The sequence below is a fragment of the Cervus canadensis genome, chromosome 27 (assembly GCF_019320065.1).
Source record: "Cervus canadensis isolate Bull #8, Minnesota chromosome 27, ASM1932006v1, whole genome shotgun sequence".
Taxonomy (NCBI): domain Eukaryota; kingdom Metazoa; phylum Chordata; class Mammalia; order Artiodactyla; family Cervidae; genus Cervus; species Cervus canadensis.
Window position 1 is genome coordinate 38,975,290 of NC_057412.1, and position 20,248 is coordinate 38,995,537.

Genomic DNA, 20,248 nt, shown 5'->3' on the forward strand with positions numbered 1-20,248 from the left:
ATTTGAAACAAAAACTCACTCTGAATAACAGCAGAATGATTTCCCAATAGTTATGCAATTCTGCTATTTTTTCCCCTATAGTCTCATCTATAAGAAAAAGACATGATTACTGAAGAGTATAAAAAACTGACATGTACTGAAAATCTATGAAATTTATCTTAGTCCAATGCCCAGACCCCAATGACCCCAAACACAAGGTTGGCAGATCTATATGATAGGGACTTTTTATTGTAAAAGGCAAACTGAAGTATATTGAACATTTGCTCCTATATGCCTAATAATATATTTTTTTCATTTGTCCGACTTTATTGAATTATAAGTCATAAGCAAAATAAAATTCCATGATTTTAAGTGTCCAGCTCAATGAGCTCTGATAATTCGATACAGTCTGGTATCAGCGCCACAATCAATACACCAATGCACAGAATATCTGCATCACTTCAAAACATTCTTTTGTTCCCTTTCACAGTGAATTGCCCTACCCAGCCCCTGGCAATCACTGACATGCCTTCTCTTGTAAGAGTTTTGACTTTTCTAGGTTTTCATGTAATGCAGTCATACAGTGAGTGTGTTCTTTTGTGTCTGGTTTCTTTTACTTAGCATAGCCATTTTCTGATATTCACCCATGTTGCTGCATTTATCAGCAGACTTTTCCTGTCATTGTGGAGTCGTATTTTAACATAAGGGTATCTTATAACCTGGTTATCCATTTACCTGTTGATGGGCATTTGTGTTATTTCCAAATGGCTATTGAGAATAAAGCTACTATGAAAACTCAAGTACAAAACTTACATTTTTCTTGGCTAAAATATTCAGGAATGAGGAATTATGGTTTTAGTACCAAGAAAAATTCATCTTTCCTAAATCAACTAACCTAGAAAAAATGAAAAATAGAAACCTTCCTTAGTTATACTTCTTAACAAAATTTATCAGCATACTGTGGGAAGAGAACTGAAGAAGTCATACATCTTCAAGCTCTGAAGAGTCACACACAACCATACATTCAATTCCAAAATAATGCTTAATAATGTGTAGGAAGATACCATTCCTTATAAACTACAATATATTATGAATAAAATACATTCATATTATTATTTGAACAAAGAAGTCTCAGAAACTCTGTTGTGATTTTCTCCTAGGAGCAAAAGTAAGACTTTCAGAATCTAATTTAAAAAGAGGGTGATTTCAATTAGTCCATCTTCTAAGAAATATGTTTATAAGATGCCTACATGCTTCTTACATTAGTTAAGCCTGCTCTAATTAGAGAAGGAAAATGTTTCTCACTTCTTAAATGAGAAACATTCCCTAAATTCACAACATCCCCCAGATTGTTCTTAGTCTAAACCTCTGTATAGAAGTGTCTGGAATAGAAGTGTGCAAATAATCAGAATTCAAGGATATAAGCTTTCACGCTGAAAAGTGCATAGACTTTCAACATTGACAAAAATCAAAACTGTCACTTCAATTTCTCTTGTTTAAATAACAGTGATGTCACTTTACAGTTAACTGTAGGTAATCACTGAATTGTAACACATGCAGAGATTAAGAAAATTTCCAGTGTTTCTAAATATCTATCATTATAAAAATGAATATTTTACCAAATTATGGTCTCTAAAGATATAAAGATTATGATCTAAGAAACTTCAGCAATGACAAAGTAAAATTTTTACCTTCATTTCCAGCAGCTTTCTAAAATTACCATTCTAAATCTTATTGAATTAACGAAAATAAAATTTATCCCAAAACAGATTTCTGTGGCAGAAACTAAATCTTTAAAAAATACATGAAGTAAAAGTAACATGAGAGGTTTCCTGAAACAAATTATAAGAGTTAGATCCCCTTAACCAATTCTCAGAAATACAACATTGTTGTTTGTAAACTTGTCATATAAAATGATTCTAAGGTACAAATGAGTTTTTACGTCAACCAGTTGACAAGCTGCCACCTCACCACCCATCACCAACAGCATCTGGTGGAAGCTTCTGGTGCTTAAAACACATTTCACCACCTGGCAAGGAGGCGGACTCCAGGGTAGAGAAAGAAGACCGGAGCTCTAAGACACAAGTGACCAAGTGCCACATGGGCGGGTGTTGGCCAGTGGAACAGGATGGGTGCTGAGATCCCCCAGGCCCCAGGAAGGCTGCTCTGTCTGCATCAAGGTACCCAGTCCCTTGGGTGGCGCAAAACTTCCAGAATTTCAGCTTCTTTGGAGTTCTCTGAGGGTGAATGCATGTACTCCCATCTATGGAGGTTTAAAACAGAAGCAAAAACATGTAGTAACAATAAAAAATAAATGAACAACATACACACCTCTTTATCTAAACTAAACAAAATTCTAAGGGTAATAAAAAGTCCTATCACCCTTTGTCTCCACTAAGCTTTCAAAAAATATTTGCTGCTAAAGAAATGAAGTTTCTTAATAATTCCTGGAGCATAGTCTAGCTAATATGAATATTCCAGAGCCAAAACACACTTTTACTACAATCGAGGGTTTTGTAAAGTATAGAACCTCAGGTGATCCATGGGCAAACTTTTTTTTTTTTCAGCTTAGTACTTTTGCTTTTATTTTAATGTGTTCATTTCTATTTATGACAAAAATGTTGGTTTGCCTTTAATTTTCTCTCTGAAAAAAATGAGTATAAAATTTAAGCAAATAATATGTCAGATTATATACAAATATATAAACAATGGTGAAAATGGCTAAACTGTAGTATGAAGTCTGGTAAACACTGGTTTAGACTGGGGGCTGGCAAACTTTGGGCTTCACTGATGGTAGAAGACACAGGTTCAATCCCTGGATCGGGAAGATCCCCTGAAGAAGGAAATGGCAACCTACTCCAGTATTCTTGCCTGGGAAATCCCATGGACAGAGGAGCCTGGCAGGCTACAGTCTATGGGGTTGCAAAGAGTCGGACACGACTTAGCAAACTTTCCCTGTAAAGGGTTGAATAATAAATATCTTGGGCTCTTGGGGTCACATACATATTGCGGTCTGTTGCCTGTTCCTTTTTTGCCTGTGATTTTCTTATAAAGACAGCAAAGTCAAAACCAATGAAGTCTTTAGGAAAGCTATTTGTGGTATCAATGTTCAGGCTTTGTAGGTGTCAGAGGACTGGGGCGGGGGGTGGGGAATAACTATCATTCTCATGAGTTATTCTTACCGGGCAGTGAGAGGTAAAGACATCAAGATGCTTTCGATCCTGGATCCCGGAGTGAAGAGGCCAAACTTTGTACCTCGATCGTACAACAGGTTAAATTCTACATACCTGAGATGAAGACATCAAATAAGATTAAGAGCTGGTGAGTAAAGTCTTACAATTAGTCCATAATAAGTACTTCATGGGGGGAGATGTGTTGGGGGGGGGCGGTGTGGGGGTTGGTGGGCAACTTCCCACCCGCCCCCTCTACCAACCCATCAGCTGTAACTGGCACAGGAAACACCAATCTCATCAGCTGACTTTTCTCCATCCGGACAGGCATAAAGAAAAGGGTATTCTATCCAGCAAACAAGAGGATATAGATTCAGGCCCAGCACAGAGCAGCTACAGAACAATAAGGTTATGTTTTCCAATTAATAAACAGGATCAACACAAAGCTAAGAACTTGAAGCCACAAAAACAATTAAGAAGAGCAAACGGCACCCGTTATCAGGATAGAGCAGCTCTCTCTGGGCCTCCCCTAGAGTCTGAGATGTTTGAGTCGAAGACTTCATTCCACTGCTAATAACTCACACGAGCTAAGACAGTGTAAAGTTCTTGTAACTGAAAAGCCAAGAACAGTTAACAGAACTCTATCTATAGTTACCGATATATCCCAGATATTTCCTTTCCTTAAAGTAGTTTACAGCATTAATAAGCAGTCATACAATTCTGTCTTGCTGCAGATTGATGACAAAAGTCATAATGAAAGGTAGTAGTGATTTGCATTGCGGTGATTAGCTTTATTTTCTTAGAAAAATATCCTTAACATCACCTAAAACCTGGTTCAGGGTATAAGTCTTCCATTAACTGCCACAGAGTCATATCTAAACTCTGTCTGGCTTAAAAATCTGTGATTTCCTTTAACATCAAAAGATTCTTTATAAAAGGGTTTTTTTCAAAATAAATAAATAAAAGGGTTTTTTCTCTCTAACTTCTTGGAGATATTTCAAAAAGATCATTTCTACTAGCCAAAAGAATTGAACATGACTCATAAAGCTGAAAATTTCAATAAACAGTTCCCCCTTCAAATCATTTCTCAACTCCTTCAAAAACTACTCTCTTGGTCCAAACTTCCCTCAGATATTATCATTAATGCACTGGTTACTGTAATTTAATCACAACTTAAAAAAAAAAACATACTCTCTAGATTCTGACAGTGCTTCAATTTTTAGAAAGCACCCTTCACTGTGGAAACTTGCCAATGGCTCTGAGAAAATTTAAATAAATTACATTCATGGACCCCTTTCTACTTCTCATCATTTATCACCGATTGAGTTTTGTGCACTAATAACTAATACTTTCTCTGCTGCTGCTGCTGCTGCTAAGTCACTTCAGTCATGTCCGACTCTGTGAGACCCCGTCCCTGGGATTCTCCAGGCAAGAACACTGGAGTGGGTTGCCATTTCCTTCTCCAATGCATAAAAGTGAAAAGTGAAAGTGAAGTCACTCAGTCATGTCAGACTCTTCGCGACCCCATGGACTGCAGCCTACCAGGCTCCTCCGTCCATGGGGTTTTCCAGGCAAGAGTACTGGAGTGGGGTGCCATTGCCTTCTCCGATACCTTCTTTAGTCTGTTTCAAAAGATAACTTAAGTGAATCTTCTTAACTTCTTCCTAAGACCACAGAAAAAAAAAATCAGTCTCTCAAATCCCTTTCTCATCCCTGATGTTATCTTTCTGAAACGTGATACTTAAGGAATGGCTGTGATTCTCTATTTGTACTAATGTCTTGTTCAGAGACCCTTGTAAGGAGCTCCCAAATGAGCCTCTTGTGCTCATGAGCGAATCCTTGTGCTGCCTTCCTGTTTGAGTGAACAATGTCCCTTCCTGTGTATTAACCTGACTTTCACCAGGTTTTGCTTAGACCTGATCTTTCCGATCCTTTCCATACAATTATCCTCTCCGAGATATCTGTAAACTATGAACCTCAGCCATTCCCTTCAATTTAACTGATGTCTACATTGTATCCTGCTTCCCTGTCCCAAAATACAACAAAACAAGTTACAGACATTTAGTTTCTCTGAAAAAGAAACTAGAAAAGCACCTCTCAAGCCTGGAGGTCCAAGGTCTGGGGAGACCACAGAAGTCACAGGCCAAGCACGTGTGCTCAGTCGTGTCTAGCTCTTTGCGACCCCGTGGACTGCAGCCTGCCAGACTTCTCTGTCCATGGGACTTCCCAGACAAGAATAATGGAGTGGGTTTCCATTTCCTCCTCCAGGGGATCTTCCCGACCTAGGGATCCAGCCCGCGTCTCCTGCACTGGCAGGCAGGTTCTTTACCAGTGCACCACCACAAGACCGAATGAGATTGCCAAAGAAGAGGCGGTAAAGTCAAAAGACAAGCAGCCTGACCACCACAGGAGAAAGTTGTATTTGGGGCGACAGGAAGTGGGGAAGAGTAATACAGATAATGGGTTATGAATGCCATGTACGAAAGTGACGTCAGGGCTCATAACCGCACGAAAGAGCTGGGGTTATCCTAAGTCCCAGAGCCGACTGCCACTTTAAGGCCCAGAGGTAGAAGGGGTCTCTCTCTGCGAGTACAGTCAGCCACCACACCACCGAAAACTAACCTAACACCCCGCACTTCTGCCAAATTCAAAAAACACGACATGCGATGACACACATAGATGGAACTCTCAAAATACGTTGTCAATTAATAACAATAATAAAACAAACAGAATAAGACATTGTTCCTATGTCCAAAAAGTTTTAAAGGCTTCACCTCATGAGTAGTCACAAACCCTGCTGGCTTCGCATTAAGAAATCTCATGTAAAACTAGAACACTGCACTTTCCACAGAGTTCGGTTTATTTATTTGTTAATTTTTAGTTTCTCTTTTTTTGTTGTTTTGTTTCACTTTTGTTTTTTAAAAATTTTTTCCAGAGTTTTAATTTACCCTCTAGGGATGGTCTTCCCCACTAAACTGTGAACATCTCTGCCCAGCATGGGCCCTAGCCGTGGGGGCATAAGATAAATGTCAAGAGAAAGGGGAGGAGGAGTAAGGGTGTATCTGGGAAATCATAGGACCAAAAAACACACCAGTCCTTAAAAAAAATGCCCCTGTTTAATAAATGTTTGACGAGAACACAATTCTCATTTTCCCAAGTTTTATACATGGGGAGCAGGCAGGCACAGGCAGTTCTAAGCAAGAGTAAACAACAAACATTTATCTTTAGACTTGGAACAATATCTAGGTGAACGTTTTCAGGGCATTAGCCTTATCTCCTTAAGTTCCCAAAGCTTCATATGCCCAAAACAGAATTAATATAAATGAGGAAATCCATTTTTGGAGGCATGGACTGGTAGGACACACGCAGTTAAACCGGGACTGAGAAACCACCGTGAGTTAAGAGTGCTAACCTGCAGCAGATTCACCATCACACCCCAGCTGAAGATGCCCTCCTGCGGGTCATCCAACTGAGCTCACCAACTCAACGCACAAAGCAGGGGGGCCAAGGTGGGCATCGTGGCTGGAAATCACTAACTGCTAACCATTCCCCCGGAGAAGGTCTGCAGGTTTTAAAGCCTCAGTGACCTGGTTCCACATCTGCGGTCTTTGATTTACCAGCTGTGTAAACTTGGGCAAGGGACTTACTTCGCTGAGACTAAGTTTTATCATCTGTAAAACGATGAATAGTTATACCAATTCCACAGGTTTGTGAAGAAAATTAGATGCAAACTGCCTAACCTACTGGCCAGCACATATGAACAGTTCCATAACAAACAAATATCATTACAGTTCCATAACGAACAATTTCTAAAACAATCATTTTCATTATAATGACTTCCATGGAAACCTGAAGTTAAACAAAAAAAAGGTATGATTCAGAATTTACAAAGCAGCAAAAACATTACATGATTCTCCTACCTTGGCAGAAGGTTGGAAGGTATTGCTCGAAGACAAACTAAAAGAAATCAGCTGAATTAAATTCAACAAGTACTTACCATAAGCCTAATGAGTCTCTAATGTACAGACAGATTAAACAGACTTTGCTCTTTTTATAATACTATTTCACAGTGTTTTTTTAATTTTTATAATACTATTTCACAGTATTTTTTTAATTCACTTTTGTTATTTATCTAGTTATGAAAAGAAATCAGAGTGAGCATTAACACAGCTCTGACAAAGCACTGCCCAAGATGACCGTCATCCACTATTATTGCAGTTGCTCCACCCCACCCTCCCACTCCCACTTCTTCTGACATGAGAGGGTCCATGCTCCCATCGCTCACTCACCGTCCTCTTCGGAGCTGCTGCCACAGCTTCTCCTGGGGAGTGAAGGCGTCGTTACAGTGCTTCTTCACGAGGGGGACATAAGAAGGAATGATAGCCTGGGTACAGCTCTGCACAAAGCGAAACACCTCCTCCTTGGATGGAGAGTCGAGGTCATCAAAAAAGATACCCCCGATGCCCCTCCGCTCCCCACGGTGGGCTATGAAAAAGTAATCGTCACACCTGGAAAACACAGCAAGACCACAGAAGGAAAGAGAGACGGACGTGAAAATCAGTGTGAGCATTCCAGCTCCATCCCTGACTAACGCCAGCACAGTGCCCTTTCTTTTTGTCCACATCTGAAATGAAACTAGTTTTAGATTTCCTGCAGTTATTACCAATGTAGAAAGTGCTTACGCTTTTACCTACAAATCAAGTAGGCAAGTGAATACATGTCTATCTACAGTGGCATTGTAAGACTGCTACTGAAAAGAAAAACAAAGAGTCCACCCTTAACACTCGTGTTTCTTAAAACAAGTGATGCTGCTGCCCTCAGTAGAATTGCTCCTTTCGCAGGAGGCAGGAACCCTCCACCAACAATGACGCCAACCAAGTCCATGACCAGGTGCTAACCCCGAAGCTGCCTGAATCAGTTCTTATTCACCAAAGGAAGGTATAGTAAATTACCTCTAAGGTCTCTCTCAGCAATAAAACGTGATGACTCTACAGCACGCGTGACTCAGGGGAGGGATGGTGGAAAGAAATGTTCAGAGGATAAGAGTCCTCAGAACGTTAAAGGTTGCCCTTGTGAGCTGGCACATGAGACTATCAATTTGTTCTAGAGTCTTCCCCATCTGTGCCTACTAGAGCACATTTCCTAAGTCACTTCTTAGTTGCTAAATCTGTGGTACAGTTGGCTTCGTGGAAATAGTTGACTTCTTTCCATTATCTCGATAATAATCAGGGTTTGTAAACAGGAAAAATTGTACAAACAAAAACTAAAAACTATTGAAAAGGTTATTGTGACAAGTCTTAATAGTTTAAAATTTTTTAAAAAAGGGGGGAGGGGTGGGCAGAAGACACAAATCTCTAGAACTGATGCACTGGTTTAATTCCCCTTGACTGCAACTTCTTGACTTTTTTTCACACATACATTTTATTAACAGAGTTAAAGAACAGCCTGAGCAAGGCTGTAAAGCCAGCTTGAATGAAATCATATTATTTCCACATCTCTCTTCATGGGATTATGAAATTAAGAGATTTAACTAAATACACTAAAAACTTTTTAACTAGCCTGCATCCAAGATATTTTCTTAATACGACTCAGATAAAGTTCTCCAGCAACAGGAATAAAAGGAAACCAAAAAAAAAAGAGAATACCCCATCCTCCTGCTGGAAGGAAGCTAATATGTAACAAAAAACCAATTCTCACACCTCTGTGTCCACGGCTGTGCAGTGCTCAGTGGTAATGTCAAATCAAAAAGAGGTTATGTAAATGTGTTACCTTTTCTGAGGATTTTAAAACTGCACTCCACATTCTTACATAAATAACAGCAAGATTCAACAAATATTAGCACTAAAAACAAAGCAAAAAACAACCCACCCCAAACCCTTTCTGTTCCTCCTTTTGCTTAGAATGGCATTTAGTTCTAAGCAGTGATGAGTACGTTATTCTTATTCCAGATAACTCATGCAGAGATTCCATTTCATACCTAGCAAATACCCTGGGGAACTCTTTTCTTCACTATTAGAGTTTCTTTCACAAAGTTTCCAATCCCAGTGTTCTCCTTGTACCCAATCTCAGTACATCTGCACCTCTCCTGATGGTTCTCCAACTCTTCCCATGCGCTAACACATTTCTATGGCAACAACGATGCTAGTCCTCATGTGGGGTGAGGATTTAACACAGCAAGTCCCTTACATAGGAACCTTCAAGTTGCAAATTTTCAGACTCTACAGTTGCGCATGTCCAACCTCCTAAGCTAGTTCACATGTCTGGTGTACACTGCCACACGCACGCATCCTCTGCAAGTACACGTGCTTCCGTGCACTTCACAGTACGGTACTACAAGTGTACAGTATCCTTATCCCAAGCCCAGGATGCTCAGAAGCAAGCATAAAAACGGCAGTCTGTAGCTGGTACTCCACTGTACTTTTCAAGGTACTGTACTGCAAGATTAAAAATGTTTTATTTCCTGTGTTTGTCTATTTATATATTATTTGTGTGAAAAGCATTGTAAATCTATCCCCATACAATACTATATGACCGATTGGATTACCTGGGTACCTAGGCTAACTTTGTTGGACTTATGAACAAACTGGACTTATGAACGCACTCTTGGAATGGAACTTGTTTATTTGCAGGGGACTTACTGTATCCCACCTTAGGATTAAAAAGCCTCTGATTCTCAGGCATAGATCACCTTCAAGTTTATATACTAATCATCTGGTTTAACGTTCAAACCATGTAAAACTGGTATCTCACTTCTGCTGGGCAAAGAAAACAGCTCAACCTTCCTAAGCTGCGAAAGGTATGTATGACACAGTAGTGCCTTCAGGAGCTATAGAAGGAAGGGGAAACATGTAGGGATCATGAGAAGTTCAATAACTTTACCTACCACTTTTTAAATTTGGGATAGAGATCTGGACCATGCTGGTCACACGCCTCTTTGAGAGTCCTGTGAAAATGGACTGCATCCTCTTGGTTCAAGTATGTTGGGGTAAGGTCACATCCACCGCCAAACCACCACAGCGTGTTACCTACCAAATCAAGACACGTGATTCAAGTGGATGCTGCTCAAAAGGAAAAGTCAGAGACATTGCTTTAAATGCCACCACCTGCAGAGACACGCACAGCAGTGGCATGCACTGCTCGGGAGCTTGGGGCAGGCTAACAGTCAGCCCAACTAATGGCACACGTAGGCTGGAACTACATTTACATCATGAGGCATGATCAACTGTACCCCATCTTAGAAGTCCAATGCGCTATCCATTGCGCCACAGAGCCGGACTGTACCCCATCTTAAAGCCACTGATAATGCACTGAGGACCAGCAAAGCTACGCATGTGGAAAATAATTTCCAAAAGCAAGTTCTCAATGGCAACTTAACACTGCACATGTTTCCCTTTGTTTGTAATAAATTAGTATTTGCAAAGAACCCTATGTGCACTTTTAGTTCAGGTTCATTACACCATTCCTTGTGTGTTGGAGGAAATATGGGGACATCAGAGTCCAGCCAACACTGCTTTCACTTTTCGTGTCTAGGGTATATAATCCACTGCACCAGCCAAGGAGTAAGCCTTCCCGTGCCTCCTGAAACAATTAAGACTGTACTTACTTTTTCTTGACTTTAGATGTTATGCCTAGTAACCTGTTTTAAAACACTCATTTTGCACAATAATACTTTCCACAGCTTGAGACGCTTACCATCAGCTTCTTCCACCTCAAAGTATCTGTAGTTGAAGTGGATAGTAGGAGTATGAGGATTCTTGGGGTGAATGACAGAGCTCACGCCCATGGCAGAAAACGGCAATTTACCTGGAAAGGAATACAGAGAACTGCACTTGAATACCTGGCTTGATGCAAATTAATTCCAATATGGTTTCTGAATCAATTTTCAAAGGTTGTTTTTTAATTTCTCTCTTCAAACATACTTTTTAAAAAATAATTGTGAGGAATCCCCAGGTGGTCCAGAGCTTAGGACTCCTCTCTCTGACTGCCGAAAGCCGGCAGTTCAATCCCTGGTCAAGGAACTAAGATCCCACATACCTCAAGGTCAAAAGACAAACAAACAACTTAACATTTTAGCACACGTGCCTATGTGCAAATGTGTGTGTGTGTATATATATATATACCTACATATGTTTGTGTGTGTGCCTAGTTGATCAGTCATGTCCAACTCTTTGTGACCCCATGGACTGTTGCCTGCAAGGTTCCTCTGTCAATGGAATTCTTCAAGCAAGAATACTGGAGTGGGTTGTCATAAAAAAAAAAGTAACTGTGAACAGGCTCATCTGGTATATGCACCCGAATGGAATTTTACAGAAGTAATGTTAATTTTACAAATAAAACTTATGGGGAGAAAAGATTTGCAGGAACTATTAAAGGCTACTGAGATTGTCTGCATATTAAAAAGCAGAGACATTACTTTGCCAACAAACGTCCGTCTCGTCAAGGCTATGGTTTTTTCAGTAGTCATGTATGGATGTGAGAGCTGGACTATAAAGAAAGCTGAGCGCTGAAGAATTGATGCTTTTGAACTGTGGTGTTGGAGAAAACTCTTGAGAGTCCCTGAGACTGCAAGGAGATCCAACCAGTCCATCCTAAAGGAGATCAGTCCTGAGTATTCATTGGAAGGACTGATGTTGAAGATGAAACTCCAATACTTAGGCCACCTGATGCGAAGAGCTGACTCATTTGAAAAGACCCTAATGCTGGGAAAGATTGAGGGCAGGAGGAGAAGGGGACGACAGAGGATGAGATGGTTGGATGGCATCACTGACTCATTGGAGATGAGTTTGAGTAAACTCCGGGAGTTGGTGATGGACAGGGAGGCCTGGCGTGCTGTGGTCCATGAGGTCGCGAACAGTCAGACACAACTCAGTGACTGAACTGAACTGAACTGAGATTGTCTGATTTACCATCTTTCGCCTTCAGCAGTTTTCCTCTGCTTCTCATTTGTTTTGCCGCTTCCTCAGAAAGATTTCCATGAACGACAGAAATGCTAACCCCAGCCTTTTCAAAAACATGCCCATCTTGAAGTACACAGCTGATGCCACCGCCTCCTGTGAACAGAAATGTAAAATGAAGAGAGAATGTAAGGGTATGTGCAAAGCTGAAAACTACTGCTGCAAGAAGATGGTGGGATTAGGAGTTATTTTCCTTCTCTACTTTCCAAATCTTCCATAATATCAATATATTTATAATTGTTAAGTACAATAAAATTAGATAACCAGCTTAGCTCTATGATATTTGCTACTGACTATAAGCAAATATTTTAACTCTTCACATCACTATTTCTTCTGTCATTGTTTGTTGCTGTTTAGTTGCTAAGTCCTGTCTGACTCTGCAACCCCATGGACTGTAGCCCGCTAGGCTTCTCTGTTCATGGGACTTTCCAGGCAAGAATACTGGAGTGAGTTGCCATTTCCTTTTCTAGGGGATTTTCCCGACCCAGGCTTGGAATCCACATCTCCTGCATTAGCACATAGATTCTTTACCACTGAGACACTTGGGAAGCCCCTACATCCTTACATCATCCTCTAAAATAAATCACTGAAATAGTTTCCCTTCAAATAAGACCATTCAGAACAGCATCTATTTGTTATGGTATGTGAGAAAACGAAGATTAAAAACTGGAATGAATATATTTGAAGAATATATTATACCAAATTTAAGAGTTCCATATTGTTTCAATTGTTTTTCTCTCAGTGTGCTGTTTGCCTTTTAATTTTGCTTACAGGTAATTAAAAAACAGTAGATATCTGAACGCTTAAGGGATTCAGAGGCTTAAACTAAGACACGCATTAGCATTTAGGTATATGACCTTTAAGGCTTCTCAGGCGGTGCTAGTGGTAAAGAACCCACCTGCCAATGCAGCAAATGTTAGAGAAGCGGGTTCAATCCCTTTGTGGGGAAGATCCCCTGGAGAAGGAAATGGCAATCCACTCCAATATTCTTGCCTGGAGAATTCCTTGGGCAGAGGAGTCTGGAGGGCTACAGTCCATGGGGTTGCAAAGAGTCAATATGAGCTTTACTCCCAGTAGCTGTTAAGTTTGTTTTTTAGGACACTAGCATGAATTGTTTCCTGAAGTTTCATGTTTGGCTTGTTTTATTTCTAAGAATTTTTAGAGCTGGATATACAAGGTACAACAACCCTTGTATATTTCAAATGAGAAAACTGAGGCCCAGAAAGCAAAACACCATCTCCAGAAACACAGAACTAGCAAATGGCCCAAACAATCTGTCTCAGTGCCTTCTAAGCATCAAGCAGTATCTGCAGCAGTTCATATATATTCATGTTATTTTATCCTTACAATACCCCCCATATATAATTTAATTTCATAGATGAGGAAACAAGAGGCACAAAAAAGTAACTTTGGAAGGTCACACAGCCAGTCCAGGTTGTCTCCTGAATCAACAGTCTTCACTTAAAAACATTACAAGATACGGAATTCCCTGGCAGTCCAGTGGTTAGGACTCTGAGCCGTAACTGCTGAGGGCCAAGGTTCAGCCCCCGATCAAGGAACTAAGGTCCCACAAGCCACGAGGCAAGGCCAGGAGGGAAAAAAAAAAAAAAGGCTTAAAAAAAAGCTACAAGATGGAAAACACTAAGAAAACCAGATTTAGTTTCACTTAAAATCAATGCGTCAATATCACCATCCCAAACCAGCGGATAAGTTGCTGTAGTGTTCCCAGGTAAGAAGGATCAAAAATCCTTTAAGTTAACGACCAAGATACAGGGTTTCACTGTATAGGTAATAACATGAATATACGACTCCATAAGAACTGGGTTTTAATACTCAAGTATTTTGCCAACGGAAGTAAAGATTCTTCTAGCAGGAAATATGATGGGTGCACTTGGCTGAACTACAAGCCATTTCTTGCGAAACCTGGGGAAAAGACACAAGGGCACAACACCCTCAGCGGGAGGAGTCTAGCTGACAGTAAGGACACACTTCCTTTTTCCATCTCCAGAGAAGGAAAATGGGTAAAAGAACCCGGAGGGAGAGGTGAAATGTAGAGACAAATCTATGCTCAATTACAACCTTGGGCATCCTTGCCTGTGCGTTAAAACTGACCTTAAGACTTCTTTGAAGTGAAGAGTGCCATATAAAATTGCGAAAGAGTTGTGAAATGTCCAGGACTAGAGTGACAGCAGGTCTGGGTCCACACTTGCAAGCTGAGGGCTGACGGCCCTGTCAGCGTCAACCGTTTCAAAGGTGAACCTTTTAACCTGGCAGCCGCTATGTAGGTACCCGTTCTCTACTCCCATTTCTTATTCTGAGTCATTTTCTCCCCGCAAACTAAAGCCCGACCTCTCTTCCCCATCTCCACCTCCCGCTAGGGGCCGACCTCCTCACCTTCCTTCCTCTCCCACCGGTCCACAGAAAAGCGGGCGCCCCCGTCCACCTGTGCCAGCGCCTGGCACACCTGGGCCTGGGTCTCCAGTATCAGCAGCTCCATCTTGCTTTTCATGTCGTCCGGCCGCCTCCGCAGCTCGCGCAGGTCGGTCACCGGCGGGGCCATGAAGCAGCGGCAGCGGCGGGCCAGCTCATCGTCCTCCTCCTCCTCGGGCCTGCCGGGCGACGCGCTCTGCGCCCCGGAGCTCTTGCGCACCATCTCCGCCCGCTCCACGTGCCCGAAGGCGGCGGCGGCCAGTCCCACCAGCCCCGCCAGCCCCGCAGCTAGCCGAGTCCTCAGCCGGGAGCCGCCTCCCACCCGGGGACCGTACCCCAGGCCGCGGCTCTGCTCGCGGCAAGCGGTACCGGGGGTGCGGCACAGGCGTCCGGCTGCGCAGCGCGGGGACCAAGCGCGCAGCTCCCCGCAGGCGTGCAGCTCCCCGCAAGCGCCCCGCACCGCGCGCCAGCAGGGACCCGCGCTCAGCCAGCGCAGATGCACGGCCATGCTCTCGCGCTGTCACCGCGAGCAGTGCCCGCCTCCCGCAGGCCGGCCCCTGAGTCCCCCGAGATCCCAGGCGGCAAGTGGCGCCGGTACTGGGAACCTTTGCTGGAGAAGAGATACTACCGGGTCGGTCCCCGGCGGCGGCGGCGGCGGCGGCGGGCGGGAAGCGGGGGATGCCGGGATCTGTAGTCCCGGCTCCTATCGCCGCCTGCAGGGGCGCGCCGGCGAGATAAAAGAATCCAGCGTCCCCAGAAGGGCGGGTCCCATGGGAGGAGAGCTGGGGCGCCGGGTAGGAGCGGGCAGGGAAAGCGAAGGCCTAGATAAGAGAGACCTTCTAGTCACGTACAACCTCTGTCGGTTCAACCAATCACAGGGAGAAGGCAAAATAGGGCTGGCCGCGCCGAGGGCTAAACAGAGCAGAAATATGGCCAGAGACCCCTGCCCCGACTTTTATTTTTAAACCGAGTTGCAAATTCTGACTCTTGTGTTTCCCTTTGTCCCCACTTCTAGTCCTCAAAGGCTTCCAGAGCTTGGACGATTGTGGGGGGGAGCCTGGGAAACTCCTTACCAACGAACTAGTTTTTAAAGGGAGTAAGAAAATCTATAACAGTTAAAGGGCTCATAAGAAAATTCTAGGAAAAGAATCTCTGGGATCAACTACATAGCACAGGTCTAGCAATTAAAATCTTCCCGGGCCTTGTCTAGACAGTGCCCACTCAATTATTTTACAAATAAGAAAAGCAAAGTATTGCCCTGTTGCGGGGGGTGGGGGGGTGTGTGTGTGTAATTTCTTCGGGTTCTGTCTCCTCACAACAAACAATTGAAGCGACAGACAGACCAGCGTTATGGCCGTTGGACAGAGGAGTGTCACAGCCCTGGGTTGGACTAGTGTTTCAGCTCTGTGTTACACCTGAGTTTTATTTAGATAGTAAAGGAAAAGACATCCTCAAGCTGTGAGGGTTTGCTGACTCAAAAGACCCAAAGAGAGGCCCCCAGCTCAATTTTGGCTCCTCTTTTTATATGTTTTTCTCCTCCCCTCGGGCCTGCCCTATGTAAATTAGGCTAGCCAGGAGTGCTGTTTGTTTTACCTGAGGTCCTCACTCTCGTCCTCAGACCTTCCTTTGTTTTATTTTCACGGGCTTTTCCTTTCCTTGTCTTTTAGCCACTGCCATTCTGGACTCCTTTTTCCTATTCTAACTACCTAACCGTACTAAAATTGCATAAAACTCATGACATGGTGTGTTTGAGTGATCAAGGAATAGAGATTTAAAAATACTTGTCCTTCAGTTGTAGGATCCTGCCAAGTATTTTTCACGCTTCGAACAACTCCTGTTAACTAGGCAGAACATTTGCCTACCCCCTACACACACACACACACACACACACACACACACACACACACACACACACACACACACACACACACACACACACACACACACACACACACACACACACACTCTCTCTCTCTCTCTCTCTCTCTCTCTCTCTCTCTCTCTCTCTCTCTCTCTCTCTCTCTCTCACTCTCTCTCTCTCTCACTCACTCACTCACTCACACTCACTCACTTTAGAGAAATAAGGAAAGAAGCTAACAGAGATTTGATAGATTATTTTTTGTTCTTGTATCCATGCCACAGTTCCATTATGTCTGGACATGTAAGTGTAAGAAGGAAGGACTTCCCTGGCACTCCAGTGGTTAAAGGCCGCCCTTTCACTGCTGTGGGCCCTAGTTGGATCTCCAGGGGGAAACTAAGGTCCTAGAGCCAGGCCATGAAGCCAAAAGAAAAAGAAAAATAAAACTTTAAGAAAGACTGTCATGGGCTAATTTGTCCCGTAAATCTCCAAGATGATTTTAATTTCTAGTAGTAGATAATTAAGCCATTGGTTGTGGTCTGTACATTTTTTTCTTTGTGGCTAGATGTAGCAATGGCACTTCCATGGCTACAGGTCAAAACAGATGTTCAAGGCAGATATTTTATCATCCATAGATAACTGCATCCAGTGGCTCTCACACAAAGACCATTCTTGGCTGGGTGAGTGTGCTTGACTTCCTAGCAGATTCAATGAGTGTTAGATGCCTGGATTAAGAAGTGGATAAACTACATTAGGGGAAGTTTTAGCCACGTTATAACTTGCTGGGAGGCTGAGTTGGCAAAGGAAGAGAAAGATAACTATTACTGTATAACGTGACCCACTGCAGGGAACGTGGGGGCCGAGTGAGCACCAGGAGGGCACCCAGCCAAACCTGGAAACCCGGTAGGCCTTTTGGCGGAAGAGAAGCAGAGCTGAAGAAGCTTAAGGCGGTTTGGCCCTCAGCAGGGACAGGGAGCGTCTGGGGGCCGCGCGGGCGAGGATAAAGAAATGCTGTTGCCGAAGTCGACTTAGTTGCTAAGTCATGTCCAACTCTTTGTGACCCTATAGACTGTAGCCCACCAGGCTCCTCTGTCCATGGGGTTTTCCCGGCAAGAATACTGGAGTGGGTTGCAATTTCCTTCTCCAGGGGATCTTCCCAACCCAGGGATGGAACCTGTGTCTCCTGCATTGGCAGGCACATTCTTTACCACTGAGCCACCAGGGAAGCCCAAAAGAAACGTTAGTTGGGTGTTAACCCTTCTTGGGTGGTCTAGACCATTGGAAAGAATACCTCAAGATGTAAAAGAGGCGGTGAAGGGCAGATGGTGTCTGTGTTCAGAGAAGAAAGATCCACTGGGCAGGCAGGGTCCTCAACCGCATCAGGGATACTCTTGCTGCATCCTGGATTCCAGGCCAGTGCACCAGCCCACAGTCACTAATCACTGCTAATCCCATTGCTGCCGCCCCTCTCTTCACCTGACCAACTCTTGTGTGCCTTTCAGAACTGGGCTCTGGCCTCGCCTCCCATGATGCCATCCCTGACACTCCCAGGTTGCCTTGGATAGCATCTTCTCCTCCCCTCGGCCCCTGTGCTCACCTCTACCTAATACTTGTCCTACAGACAACAATGTCTGTTTACCCTACCAGACTGTGAGCTTTATTAGAGTGGGGTCTTTGTATCCCCAGCACCTACCACAGTGCCCAGAATGTAGTTGGCCCTGAATGCTTAGAAAATGAATGAACAGAGGGCAGACTAGACTGGAGAAATGGCCAGGTGTTCCGAAGGAGTCAAGAAGAGTGTTGTGAGACAGTGAAATGGGGGTAGGGGGACAAAATGAATGAAGGGAGTTAAAAGATGCAAACTTTCAGTTATAAAATAAATTCTGGGGCTGTAAGCTACAGCATGTTGACTATAGTTAACAATACTATATTGTATATTTGAAAGTTGCTAAAGGAGTAGGTCTTAAAAGTTCTTATCACAAGAAAAAAATGTTAACTCTGTATGGTGATGGATGTCAACTAGCTTATTGCAACCATCATTCTGCAATAGATACATGTTTATAAAATCATTATGTTGTACACCTAAAATCAATTTAATATTATAGGTCAATTATACCTTAATTAAAAAAAAAAAAAAAAAAAACAGAAAAAGAACTGTAACTCAAGAAAGGGTTTCTTTGCCTTTTCCAGATGCCTGTGATGGAATTTGACTGAGCCTGGTTGTGATGAATGAACTTCATTAATAAAAAGGAAACTCTCTGGCCCATTAGTGCCTTAATTCTGGGAATACCCATAAAGTTAGTAAAAGATAAGCAGACACAAGCTGTTTTGAACATTTGTCCAGGCAGATAGGCTGGTCTTGAGCCCAGCTGTCTTGTAGTTTCCAGATTTCCACCACTCCGCATCCTTTGCCTTTCTGTGCACGGGGCTTCTCTCATTTCTTCCTCTGGTTTCCAGTGCCTTCCCTACCCTCAGCTTGTTATGCTATGCTTGAAAAAGACCTTAACAGCCTGATCAGTGTGAATTTTAACCACAATTCCTAGGGATTCAAATGGTCTTCAGGGCAGACACTAGTATGTAAGTTTTATTTGTCAGTGTGGAGTAAAAGACAAGCCCTAATCAAGCAATTTCAAGCATCAGAAAGTTGATGGGGATAAAATCTTTTAAGCTTACAGTAAGTAGTAAGACGTCAGGTGTAAGGTAGAGGTTCTCATCTGACTAGCCTTATTCAAGGTCACAAGGGATAGGTACATTATCAGTTTTCCAAATCCACATGCTTCCCAGAATCCTTATGGTCTTCCCCTCCTCTATGCCCTAAAGTTGTCAACTAAAAAAATATTTCACAACCTAAATGTTAAGAGTTATGTTTCACAGATCACCAGCCCAGGTTGGATGCATCAGACAAGTGCTCAGGACTGGTGCACTGGGAAGGCCTAGAGGGATCTGGTAGGGAGGGAGGTGGGAGGGGGGTTCGGGATGGGGAACACATTTAAATCCATGGCTGATTCATATCAATGTATGGCAAAAACCGCTACAATATTGTTAAGTAATTAGCCTCCAACTAATAAAAATAAATGGAAAAATGAATAGATCACATCCTGGGCCATAAATCTGGTCTTGGAAAATTCAAAAAAATTGAAATCATTCCAGTCATCTTTTCTGACCACAGTGCAGTAAGATTAGATCTCAATTACAGGAAAAAAATTATTAAAAATTCAAACATATGGAGGCTAAATAACACACTCCTGAATAACCAACAAATAATAGAAGAAATCAAAAAAGAAATCAAAATATGTATAGAAATGAATGAAAATAAAAACACAACAACCCAAAACCTATGAGACACTGTAAAAGCAGTGCTAAGGGGAAGGTTCATAGCATTACAGGCTTACATCAAGAAACAAGAAAAAAGCCAAATAAATAACCTAACTCTACACCTAAAGCAATTAGAGAAGGAAGAAATGAAGAACCCCAGGGTTAGCAGAAGGAAACAAATCTTAAAAATCAGGGCAGAAATAAATGCAAAAGAAACTAAAGAGACCATAGCAAAAATCAACAAAGCTAAAAGCTGGTTTTTTGAAAAAATAAACAAAATTGACAAACCATTAGCAAGACTCATTAAGAAACAAAGAGAGAAGAACCAAATTAACAAAATTAGAAATGAAAATGGAGAGATCACAACAGACAACACTGAAATACAAAGGATCATAAGAGACTACTACCAGCAGCTCTATGCCAATAAAATGGACAACTTGGATGAAATGGACAAATTCTTAGAAAAGTATAACTTTCCAAAACTGAACCAGGAAGAAATAGAAGATCTTAACAGACCCATCACAAGCAAGGAAATCGAAACT

At 42.5% G+C, this 20,248-nt stretch overlaps 1 protein-coding gene across 1 annotated transcript; it reads right to left on the reverse strand.

Annotated features, from left to right (window-relative positions):
* Window positions 1–210: 210 nt before the first annotated feature.
* Window positions 211–15,172, reverse strand: CPOX (coproporphyrinogen oxidase). Its single transcript, XM_043448976.1, has 7 exons — window positions 14,498–15,172; window positions 12,056–12,199; window positions 10,842–10,952; window positions 10,033–10,174; window positions 7,439–7,657; window positions 3,162–3,266; window positions 211–2,242 (listed from the first exon to the last, which is right to left on the reverse strand). The coding sequence occupies exons 1-7, from the start codon at window positions 15,039–15,041 to the stop codon at window positions 2,155–2,157; spliced, it is 1,353 nt and encodes a 450-aa protein (XP_043304911.1). The 5' UTR covers window positions 15,042–15,172; the 3' UTR covers window positions 211–2,154.
* Window positions 15,173–20,248: the final 5,076 nt, after the last annotated feature.

What these genes read in the sequence shown, in the direction of transcription:
- CPOX (XM_043448976.1), bottom strand. Translation starts at nt 15,041, where the DNA reads ATGGCCGTGCATCTGCGCTGGCTGAGCGCGGGTCCCTGCTGGCGCGCG. An exon ending in CCGGTGGGAGAGGAAGGAAG is followed by an intron (nt 12,200 to 14,497) that starts GTGAGGAGGTCG and finishes TTCTGTTCACAG; the next exon opens with GAGGCGGTGGCATCAGCTGT. An exon ending in CAGCAGCTCCGAAGAGGACG is followed by an intron (nt 3,267 to 7,438) that starts GTGAGTGAGCGA and finishes TCTTCATCTCAG; the next exon opens with GTATGTAGAATTTAACCTGT.